This window comes from Pyrus communis, chromosome 14 (genome assembly GCF_041283825.1).
Source record: "Pyrus communis isolate YQ-2024b chromosome 14, ASM4128382v1, whole genome shotgun sequence".
Lineage (NCBI taxonomy): Eukaryota > Viridiplantae > Streptophyta > Magnoliopsida > Rosales > Rosaceae > Pyrus > Pyrus communis.
In genome coordinates this window covers 5,216,699-5,228,923 of record NC_142578.1, presented here as the reverse complement: position 1 = coordinate 5,228,923, position 12,225 = coordinate 5,216,699, and the positions used below count along the sequence as shown (strand labels likewise).

The following is a 12,225-nucleotide window of genomic DNA, read 5'->3' as shown; positions in this document are numbered from 1 at the left end:
GTGTGAGGGAGACATGTGAGTGGGGCGTTTATTCTGGTTTTGTGCCACTCTTCGAAACTGACATTGATGTTCACTATTTTTACCTTTGTGCCATTTTTTTTAATTTTTTTTATTGGTTTTTTCAGTTTTTGTAATTTCTAGGATGACGTTCGTGAATTTATCGTTTGGATAATGCGAAAGAAAAAATATATATATTCATCCAACTCATGTGTTATTGAGAACAAATTTTGGAAGGTGAATTCATTCGTGAATTCTACATATAAAGTAAATTTATGTATTTTGTGTTGCTAATTTGCATGTATTGTCTGAATTTATAAATGTAACAGATTGTTTGTTATTGATGAGCAATTACATGAACTATTTCACATGAATTATTCTATATTCTTTCTTCGTTTGTTTATTTTAAACTTATATTTTGCGTTCTTAGAATTTAGGGTGCGAAGTCAAAAATTTAAGTAAGAGATTGAACCTTAATGTGAGAGCGAAGGCATGTGCCTCTGGGCCTATGCTCCCAATGCCACTGTTCTAATGTAATATAGTTTATCAAATTTTTAAGTCTTTTCTCAAATATCATTTCTGTAAAATAAAAAATAAAAATCAACAAATCTGACCATCATATATTACCTTGATTTGAAATACAAGGTCTAAAAGTTCGAATTTTATAAATAACAAGTTCGAAACCAACTTATTCTTTCGTCGTATAAAAAAGGCACAAACTGGAATGAAATGAATATGAAACTTTATTCAAATTCTATCTGTTAATTACTTTGCACGGGAGTCTTCGATTCGGTGGACTCAGGACTGTACATTCCGTTTGACTAGTCTAATTTATTTGATTGCTGTCAAACCGGGAAATGATCATATTAGTATGAAACACTTGTCAAGTACTCATTGGGCTTTAACTGTTATAATGCTAGGTCGCAAATATTCTATTTTGAAAAGAAAAAAAAACATATATATCACGTCATAAAAAAGAGAAAAAAAAAATTTATATTAAAAAAAATTATGCAATACGACATCCCACCTTTAAATGGACATGTTTACGTACTTGAAATGTAAATGATCAAGAATTGAGTTACGAAGGATTTAGAATAAACATGAAAAATGCACTCTCGTTAAGGTGACTACTAACCGTCACAAATCAAAATAAAAATAAAATTGAAACCTAATAAAGTGTTTACTAACCATTTGAAATCAGAACAAAAACTAGTGTCATTACTTAAATATTTCTCATACAAAATAAATGTTACTTTCATCACAAGAAAATGTGAGGGTAACTCTGGTATATAACAAATTCAATTCGGGTTGACAATTTTCATTCCCACTCCCCTCTCGAATTTCATTCCTAATTTTGTGAAATTCATATAGATTTTGATTCCAGTACTTATGTAAACAATGAGACAATCTGCAATTGGAATGACTCATTACTTGCATTTCCTTCCCAAAGTAATGAACATGACGTAAACAAAGAAATAATTGAGTCCGGTTGAACACTCGGAACCAGTATGTTTGATGCGCAAAAGATTTTCTCATACTACATACGCAAATAATTACATGTAAGCCGCACCTTGTGTCTTTGATGATGTATGCACTTGCTAACATAAAAAAATCTTCTATGCACGAGTTGATCGTCTCCCACACTATTGTGAGGAGAAATTTCAATTCAAGTGCGTCTATACGACCACTATCACAACATATAATGGGCTCTTGATTTGAAAAGATACTCATTTATTACTAATTCACCACATGACCAATGATTATTGGACGAACGTTCATTAAGAAAATAGTTGTTAACATATTTGACTTGAGTATAACAAGTCGGAAAAGGATCCTTGCAGGGTTCTTTTCTTGGAATCTAAGGGATTCTGTGATCATGATCGTTCATCGTATATCGTACGATCAGTTTTTATTAGTTACTATTTATAATTAATTTTAAATTTAAAATAATTTCTGATCATCCGATGTACGACAAACGATCATGATCACGAAATCCCTTCAATTACCAGGAAAAGAAGGATCCTTTTCCCAACCAGACCGTCGTCTTCTAGTAAATTCATCTTTTCAATTGACGACTTGGAAAGTGAAAATATTTGTCAAACTTCTGGGTGAGAATATGACTTGCAACCATAGTCAATCTCTCAATTGTACTGATAGTCATTATTGTTCAAGTATAAAAATGGCTGCTGGTGGGCGAGCGCAGATTTGTCATTTCACTTCTGATCCCCATCTCTCGGACTCGTTTGGTATGTGAAGCTTTTTTTTTTTTTTTTTTTTTTTTTTTTTTTTAAGTACAAAGATATTTTTATACTAAGAGGAAAAGGGATTTGGTTAAGTTACACAATAGTCAGCCTAATTTAGTATTGAATTTGTTAAATACGAGATTTGAACATAAGATCTTTCACTTCCAAGTGAAGAGGAATACAACCAAACCTTACGTGGAACTATTGAGAGCTTTGATCTATGTTTTGTAAATTTTTTTTGTTTCTTTTTTGTCCAAAATTATGAATGTCATTATAGCCTCTTGCATGTTACTTAATAACAAGAATTAATATATTTCTCTTTACCTATAAGTAATTTATTCTCATTCCCTAGTATACAAATATGAACATATTTAAAAAAAGTATAACATTAACAGTCATGATCTTCTTTAATTCACCCAATCTAACAGCTGAAAATTAAAATCGGTGTTTAATAAATAAAATTATAAGTGTGTGTGAATAGCATTACCCTAATAATTTAGTAATTTCTAAATTATATATTAAACATTTCATAGAAAATTTTGATCCGTCCGCTACAACCAGGTTCTGATACTCTTCCTCAGAGATGGCTGCTTCCAAGGCAAGCTCCGAGCGAATTTCCCCACCATTGTCCAAGAACAACTCGAGCAATTTTGTCGAAGTAATATTTCAGCATCGTCACCCCTGGTTGTGTAGATGGCATCACCCACTTTCTTGGATCATCGTGTAGTCATCATCAACATAACAGGACCTACGTGGTATTAATGGCGGAGTTAAAATTACCCAAAATAACTCAAAAGTCTCAGTCGAACACTCTTAATCCAATAAAAATTGGTTAGTTGTGTGCTCAGCTGCTGATCACGGTCATTTAAGTCTGATAAGATGTCGTCCCCATCATCCTTTATCTCAAACTGAAACCCAAGTTTGTATCACAACTCTCACAAATTTAGACATTTTGTCTTTCAAGTAGAAGGTAAAAGTAGAAAGGAAGGAGAAGAGGTTTAAAAAATAAAAAAAGCAAAAGTAAAAAAGTATTAAAAGCAAAAAGTAACAGACTTTCAAGAAACCCGAAAAACACAGGTGCTTCTTCTTCCTATCTCTCCTTTGATCAAAGTCCTCAAAACTTACAAAGCGCCAGTTGCCTCACCTGCATAGGAACCACCGCCCTCAAATGAAATCCGGTGAAGGAAATAAAAGGAAAATAGCATAAGATTGGGACCTATCCTGAAAGGGTTAGAAATTAGAGACATAATAATAATTTCTTTTGCTTGAAAAACTTATTAGGTAGGCCCGAGACTATCATGGCCCCTTAATAGTTTCGGCTCCACGTGATATCATGTTTATGTATTTAAGTTTATTGTTTTTTTTTTAACAAGATCATGATAATTTTTTCCTTCAGTTTTCACAAATAATCTTTTTTTTTTTTGGAAGTCATTCATGTAGTAGCTAGGATCTTTTTGATGGGGTATCATGTTCATGTACGGACCTTTTTTTTAAAACAGAAAATTTAAAACCATTGAATGCTCGATCAATTTTCGGATTCTCGTTGGAATGGAATCTGGTTCCATTGACATAAGAACAAGAAATCTCGTGGTTAAAAGATCATAACAATAGGGTCATAATTTTGGTCAAGAAAAATTTTATTGGATCATTTCGTCAAGCTTCTGGTGGGTACATGTCGAATTATGTCGTCAAGGACTATTGAGTGAGGCTTTTTATCGAACACTTGTTGCGCACCACAAGGTCACACACAAGAAATAGGAGAAGAATGACAAAGAAAAGAAAAAAAAAAATTACAAATAACTATGTAGATGGTTGCAGAAAAGAAACAGCACCTTGTAATTAAGTGTTTTTAGCTCATTCTTTTAATTTACCGTAATTGTGTATAAGGATCATATAAAAATATACATTGAAATTATAATGCTATTGAGATCATAAGCAACCAATGACCCAATGGTAGCTCCACCACTGCTGAGTGCATATGTGCATGTTTCCTTTAAAGTTGTACTAGGATAATTGAGAATGTTGGTTCTTATTCTAATTTGTCAATGATTAGGTGGGACTTACTGCTTACTTTTAATTCGGAAGATGATGTTCTTTGGAACTTGCAACTTTTCTTGCCATTATTTTCATGATATTGGAAAGGTTTGAAGCTTTAGTTTAATATTAATTAATCAACAAACATGTAGCAGCATATACTATATAGTATTTACTCTATTTAGTATGGCAGCTCCATGGAAAGAGAGTTCATACCAAATTGAAGTGGAATGAAAAAACGAGCTGATCTTGGTGACGCATCTCTTCAAGATCACGAATTTTATTTTATTTTGTTTCTCCATGTGGATCTGTTTGAATTTGATTTTGCGCGCACTTGGTTCATATATTCTAAGCTGTTGGATGAAAGAAATATTAAGGATTGAGGTCGGTTTTCTAGATAAAAGTTGAATTAATTGCATAATCAATCTAGGTTCAGAGTCCTAGTCAAAGATGACGAGACTTGACAGCGGTAGAGTTTTGACCGAGAATAATTCTGAGTATATTTAGAGAATATGCAAAGGAATTAGAATATTTTCAGAATTTTACAGCTTGGAAAACTTGACCATCACAAAATTCATCCCTACAAATAAAAGTGGTTTGGATTAACATCACTTGAGCTGTAGAATCTATCGTTCTAAGAGTACCTTCAGTTTGGATTAACAATATTATTCCTAGTTTGATTGGTTATCAATCCAAGTCTTAGCCGATGAAGAGTATTCAATTATTTCACCAAAAGTGGTCATTTCATTAGCTTTTCCTGTGAAGTGAGATGTTATATGATCTATTACTCACATGTGCATTTCAGAGTTCAGCGCTCAAACTACTTAATCACCTTCACTGTAAAGACCCTCATCTTTTATGAGTATCTTTGCCCTTATTGCTTGATATTCGAATCCGGTGCAGAAGATTGAACTTTTGTAGCCGGACGCACAACTTTGTCTTCAGATTCCATAACCTTAGGCTGAAAGTGTTCCTTCATCGGCCAAACTTGTTTGTATGTGCTTTTAAAATTACTAAAAACGCTTTTAAAAAAAATTATTTTTAAGTTCCAAACAAGCCCATAGTTCCTGTTTGCTTTTGACAAATGACATGAACCTTGCCATTTTCACAGCTATCATGATAACAAGGAGGGCAACGCCTCTCCTGAATATATTTAATTGTCTCTTTCATGAGACTACTTTGGGCCCCAAGCACTCCAAATTCTAAGTATACCTAGATTAATAACTTAATAAGCAATTAAATCAAAACAGAATGATTAGCGGACCAAATCATTTTCCATAAATGATCAGATTCCATTACACTAATCATACTTAAATGCCCCCTTCTCGCCATATCACGCGATTCACGTCTGCCAAAATACGAGGAGAATCTCTCAAATAGTAGAGAAGCATTCCAAAAGCCTAACCAAAATAGTATCCAAATGGTACAGATTGAAAAAGCAAATCTTCTCTAACATGGCAGTGGCACTGTAACAAATATCGGTACAAGGTTATGCAGGTAATCCAGTTTCTTTAGAAGCCGTGTCTCCTTCCGAAAGCACGAGGGAGACTGGACAATGATCGCTTCCATAAAACCCTGCACAGAGTTTAGAATCAAATGCTTGTAATTCAGATCTAAGCGCTGATAATCCAGAATAAAAAGTTACATGAAATGTAGTATGAAAGCTATGAAGATAACGCTCTTTCATTTTAGCTTTTGAGGTTAACCTGTAGTTTACGATGGAATTTTCTGAGCACCGAATGGTAAAAGCCCAAAGCAACCTGATCAATTTCTTTCTTCTCTTTTCGTTTAGTTTCTTTTGTTTTTAAGATTACTAGATCTCAAGGCGAACGATGCAACCAATGTGTAAATCATGTACTGGTTCCAGGGATCACAAAAGAGTGGAAAGCCAACAGAAGTAATATCCAACACATACCTTGTAGTTCAATCCCTTGCCCATGCATCTCGCATGAAACAATCCTATCTTTGAGTTTCTCTGCAACAACGAAGTAGTCTATTCTCATCCTTTTACCTCGATACCTGCCAGAAACCAACCGGTATGTTTATCAGGTGGTGTTACCCTGGACACCAATATATGATTATCAAAAAGACTCCCAATCATTCATGCGCATTTAAATGGAGCGACAAAGATATCAAAATTCATAGTAAGTTCTTACTTTCCTATGGGGTTTCCAGACCAGGAGAAGCCATGCTCCATGTCCTTCTCCTTGTGAAGGTGTCGGTATGCATCTATTAACTTTCCCCTGAAGCATAATCCACATAAAACAATTCAGAAAATCTTCAAAGAATCAAAACTTGTGAAGGAAAAAAAAGATATAATCAGACAGAAAATATAGCTCTCAGAGTTGTTCTTCAAGTAACAATTAACCTCCTCTCAGTAAATTATGTTTAAATATAGGAAATGTAGCTTATATTTTCCAGTGGAATTACATACTCTTTCAAAATGTTACCAAAACGCTTCCTCTCATTCAAGGTAAATCCAGGCTGCCCACAATCCTGCATCATCCAGAAAGCAAACCCTTCTTAGTGTTTAGTAGGCCACACTTTTAATTGACATATAGCCTCACAATCCTGCATCCATTCACCACACCAGTTGTCTAATACTAAAACTCGATACACTATTAATCAACAAATGGAGGAAGGGCAGCAGATAATATGGCCACCATCAACACAAATGATGGTAACTCTTCATAGAGAAGCATCTCAACCGCACAAAAACTGAATGGCTTCAATTCTTGTATTACTATTTTTTTCTCAAATGTTAAATACCAAATGGTGGATTGGAACCTCCATGTTCAACGTACATAGGAATAAAGCAGTTAAAATCCATGGAACCACCAAATACTTCTTAACAAACAAAAATGCATATGCATCGAAAAAAGAGTGGTCACCATTCATTTCCTCCTATGCATTTTTTAGCAATTTAGGTAACATATGGCAAGTCAAATAAAACCACATACTAATTACTACGGATATGCCAACCATAATCATGTTCAAAGAAGCTTCAGTATTAAATATAATACCTCTTTATTTGGAGGAACATAACCATTAACCTTTGCTGCACTGAAAAAATCTGGATGACTCACATCAATCTCTTCATGACTGCATATAAATTTAGGTTAAGAAAGAAAAATGTGAGTTCGGGGAAAGAAACAGATGCACACAATCAGAAAAGAGCAAGAGAAAATATGATAGAGAAATCTTAACAGGATAAAACATCTGCACAGAAAGAAAAAAATTCACCTAACATTCAGATCACCGCACCATATTAGAGGCTTATCCGAAGATTGCAGAACAAACTCTAAAATCCTTTTATCCCATTTTCTTCTCCTTGGGAATGAGTTTTCTTCCTCCTTCCAACCATTGTTTGGTGCATATGTATTCAACAAATTAAATGTCTCAAATTCAGCTAGGATGACCCGGCCATCTGGTTCATGCTTTGAAACTAAAACAAAGTAAACTATATTAGCTGACTGTTGATCCATGTGCAAGTCAGTATAAAGAAAATAGCGGTGGGGATAGAGATGCAAGCACAAAGATTAAAAGTTTTCTCCCCCTACATGGTTGGACCAGAATACATACATGTACACATTCCATTTCTAAGAGAGTCAGACTTAATTATCAAGAATCTCTGAAAGAATATAAGTTCATTGTTCTTAACATAATCAATTGGATGTTTACATATACTTTACATAATTTGCAGGCAGAAATAAAAAAAGTAGAATGAAATGATCCACAACTACGTAGGCAGCATAGGTATTGATGTTTGCAACTTGAAAGTAAGAAGTTGATTTCATATGTAACTTTCAGTGGGTGCATGTTATTAAAAGAAATAGAGTATTAACCAGCAAACCTTTTCTGTCAAGATTGAAAAATACTTTTTGTGGCTGTAAACACTTCTTTACAAACAATGCAGTTCCTGCATACTTTGAATCTGAAAGAGACCACCAGACACGATAATCTCCAAAGGGTGGGCTTGACAGGGCACGCGTAATTATCTGCATAATTTGAGACAGGAAAATAGGTAATCAACCTATACATTAGAAGAGATGATCATTTTGACCCTTTTTGCATGCAATGATCAAACATACAAGGTGAGAAACTTAAATACGAGTGGAATATCAACTGAATGGATGGTGAATCTAACTTAATCAATGAAGCTTGATCCCATTCCCATAAACCATTAGAATCACGAAAATATCTTGGTACTACTATACTGCCCTAAGACAACCAACAAAACTCAAGAGAGCAAACCTGTACAAAAAGTATTTTTATAAAATCCTTGAACTAAGAAACTAAAAGCTTTCTAGACATAATTGGTTAAAGTCCTAAGTTTTTGCGGTGTCATATAACACCCCAAAACTTCAAGTATAATGCTTTGAGTATGACAATGGTCAATGATTGGAATGAAACAGTTCAACTTCAACTTCAACAAGCACATCCTCCAACCGAAGTCTTAATTCATAAAAATATCATACCTGCTTTTCTTCACGTGACGAGGAAGTGTCATCTTTCAACTCTCCTGGGTTTTTAGGTCCACCCTTTGAACCAGCGGCAGGCATCCTTACTTCCTAATATCAATGTGCAGTTAGAAAGTTGCCGCACATTCAATTTCCGAAAGAATGTATTCAGAATCAATACTTGGCAAAGCAAAGCATATGAACAAAAATATAGACCAACAAAACCGAACTAACCAATCAATCAACAAACAAGGTTGAGTTTCATTCTGAAACTAAATCACGAACGACGAAACAATTAAATCCAATACTCAATCAAAATATACATCTGGGAAAACCAAATGACAAAAAATTTAAACAAATGTGAAACCCTGCTGCTACAAATGTATCAAATTTCCATAACTCCAGCTACCAAATTTCCCGAATTGCTAACAAAAAGATCAAAACTAAATTAAAATACACATCTGGAAAACATAAAAGAATAAAAATTTAGATAAATGTATCAAAGTTCCCCGATTGCTCAAAAATATGAAAATTAAACGCCCCATTACACCAGAATAATAAAAAATCAAGTACACTTTTGATAGCAAGCAAAAAATCGATGTGGGTTAGTGAAAAAACAGAGAATGTATCCTACCTGTATCGCAATGACATCTGGGTCGATGCTCGAGACGAACTTGGTGAACTCGGGCCAGTTGTTCTTCACCCGGAGAAGAAAGCTGTTGGCGTTCCACGTTATGAACTTGAGCGGCTGTTTCTTGGCGGCGTCCTCCGCTGATATTTTGTCGTTATCTGTGGAAGCAGGTGCGAGTGTGGGTTTCTTGGCGGAGCCGTCTTTCCCTACCGGTTGGAAGAAACGTTTCATCGTCTTCTTTGACGCTCTGAGAGCTTTTTACAGTGTTTTGTTCCCCACTGAACAAAAGTCCTTGTCTTTTACATGACCAAAGGTTTTGAAATGATGTTTAACAAAAATAAAAAATAAAAAAAAGTTTTGAAATGACAGTTCTACCCCTTTTGTTATGAGCTGTAAACAATGTGATTTTCTTAATCACTTTTTTAATAAGTGAATTAGTATTAAGCATGAGATTAGTTACAATTGGTTATGCTTTTGTATGGCTTTATATGGCCGAATGGTTGTAGTGGACTTCCAACGGTTAATTGAATTAAAAAAATATTATTCCAAAAAATAGGAGCTCAGCTCCCTTCTTCTCCATCACTTCCATACTCCATTACCATACCTTGCTGCAACAGGTCAAGGTTGAATTAGGTCCTAACATTGGTATCACCCTTTGCCGATGTTGGTCAAAGGTTGAATCAGGTCAAGGTTAATAGAACTTCCGATGTTGGTCCGATTTTCCTTAAGAGTTGTTTCCTAGGTGGTTTAAAGAAAGAATTGAGGTTTGATGTGAAATTGCTACGCCCTGCCACAATCCATGAGGCTATTTCTATAGCTATTCAATTGGATACTAAGTATGCTGAACTTAAATCTGGTCACCAGAAACTTTTCCCTCAGTACAAACCCACACCACTGCCTCCTAATCCCCACAATGTTGCCCATCATAGGCTCCCTAACTTACCACTCAATAAACTCTCACTTGAAGAAATTCAAAAAAAAAAAAAAAAGGGTGACTGTTGGTTCTGTGATGAGAAGTGGGTTCGTGGACACAAGTGTGGCCAGAAACAATTGTTGATGATTGATTTCCTAGGAGAGGATGAGGAAGTATTTAAACCACCTGATGATGCATTGGTTGAGATACAACATATGGAACTTAGTGAATGCGCTTATTTTGGGACTCTATCCAAACAAACACCTCAAACTATGAAAGTGGTAGGATTCATTGGCAGCTAAACAGTGAAAATCTTACTATATTCTGGTAGTTCTCATAGTTTTGCGGATTCAAGGCTAGTGAAACAAATGGGTTGGCAATTGAAGAGCACAAAACCTTTTGAAGTTGTGGTGGCTAATGGAGGGAAAGTGAAGAGTCAGGGTTGTTATAAGGAGGCTTTCATATCTCTAGAGGGTTATACATGTACTCATACACTTTTTACTCTTCCACTTGGTGGCTGTGATGTCATTTTAGGTGTGGATTGGTTATCTACCATCAGCCCTATACTCTGGGACTTCCAACTTTTAACTATGGAATTCATAGTGAATGACCAACATTATAAACTTCTCCATAGTAACTTTTAGCCATTACTTGCTTTACAAGCAATATCTCTGCACAATGTGGAAAAAGAGTTTTTGAATTCTACTTTAGGATTGGTGCTCTACTCACTGGAAGGTTCTAAAATGGAGGCTTCTGAGTTAACTCCATCTCAACTGTAAGACTTGCAACACTTATTACAGGACTTTGAACCTCTATTTGGAATTCCTACTTCTCTACCACCTTCACAAGTGCATGACCACAAGATTCATCTCCTGCCAAGCACCAAACCACCAAACATCAGACCCTACCATTATGGTCATCTCCATAAGTCTGAAATAGAAAAAGCAATGACTGAGTTACTACAAGCAGGTTGTCCAAGTTGAAGCCCTTTTTTTTGCCAAATGTTACTTGTGTTGAAGAATGAATGAGCTTGGAGGCTTTGCATGGACTACAGAGAGTCAAACTCTATTACCATAAAAAAACAAATACCCTATCCCATTGATAGATGACTTGCTTAACGAATTATACGGGGCTCAGTTCTTTACCAAGCTTGATTTACGATCTGGTTACCACCAGATTCGAATGTGTGAAGAAGATATCGAGAAGACTGATTTCCATACTCATGAGGGACACTATGAGTTCCTAGTGATGCCCTTTGGGCTCACCAATGCACCTACAACATTTCAAAGTTTAATGAATGATGTCTTCATGCCCTACTTAAGGAAATTTGTGCTGTGTTCTTTGATGATATTCTCATCTATAGCAATTCATGGAAGGATCACATTTCATATTTAAGAAACAACATTCCAGGTACTCACAGATCATAAGCTTTTTGTGAATAAGCAAAAATGCTCTTTTGGCCAATCCAAAGTTGAATATTTGGGGCATGTGGTTTCTAGGTAGGGTGTAGCAGTTGATCCCTCCAAACTTCAAGCAATAGTTGATTAGCTTAAACCTGTAAATGTAAAGGGATTGAGAATGTTCCTAGGACTAACTGGCTACTATAGAAAGTTTATTCCAGGCTATGGCAAAATCTGCCAACCCTTTTATAAGTTGACAAAAAAGGATGGGTTTCATTGGAATTCTAGTGCTCATGAGGCTTTACTTACACTCAAGCAAATTATGGTTTCTCCTCAAGTACTTGCATTGCCTGATTTTTCAGTGCCCTTTGTCATTGAATGTGATGCATCGAGGAATGGCATAGGGGCAGTGCTGCAACAAAGGGGAAAACCTCTTGCTTTTTGTAGTTAAGCATTTGGTCCCAAGAACCAAGCACTCTCAACTTATGAGAGAGAACTGATGACAATAGTGCAAGCTATCAAGAAATGGCAACACTATTTGCTAGGG

The 12,225-nt window shown here is 35.4% G+C and overlaps 1 protein-coding gene across 1 annotated transcript; it reads right to left on the bottom strand.

The window, feature by feature from the left end:
• Positions 1 to 5,529: 5,529 nt before the first annotated feature.
• LOC137713169 (DNAse I-like superfamily protein) lies at positions 5,530 to 9,792 on the bottom strand. Its single transcript, XM_068452435.2, has 9 exons — positions 9,369 to 9,792; positions 8,753 to 8,845; positions 8,128 to 8,272; positions 7,518 to 7,719; positions 7,298 to 7,376; positions 6,709 to 6,770; positions 6,431 to 6,517; positions 6,190 to 6,293; positions 5,530 to 5,849 (listed from the first exon to the last, which is right to left on the bottom strand). The coding sequence occupies exons 1-9, from the start codon at positions 9,594 to 9,596 to the stop codon at positions 5,764 to 5,766; spliced, it is 1,086 nt and encodes a 361-aa protein (XP_068308536.2). The 5' UTR covers positions 9,597 to 9,792; the 3' UTR covers positions 5,530 to 5,763.
• Positions 9,793 to 12,225: the final 2,433 nt, after the last annotated feature.

Bases quoted from the DNA above. Each gene is read 5' to 3' on its own strand.
- LOC137713169 (XM_068452435.2), bottom strand. From the start codon at position 9,596: ATGAAACGTTTCTTCCAACCGGTAGGGAAAGACGGCTCCGCCAAGAAA. The intron at 8,846-9,368 runs GTAGGATACATT...CATTGATATTAG, and splicing joins CAGATGTCATTGCGATACAG to GAAGTAAGGATGCCTGCCGC. The intron at 7,720-8,127 runs GTTTGCTGGTTA...ACTTTGTTTTAG, and splicing joins TTTCAATCTTGACAGAAAAG to TTTCAAAGCATGAACCAGAT.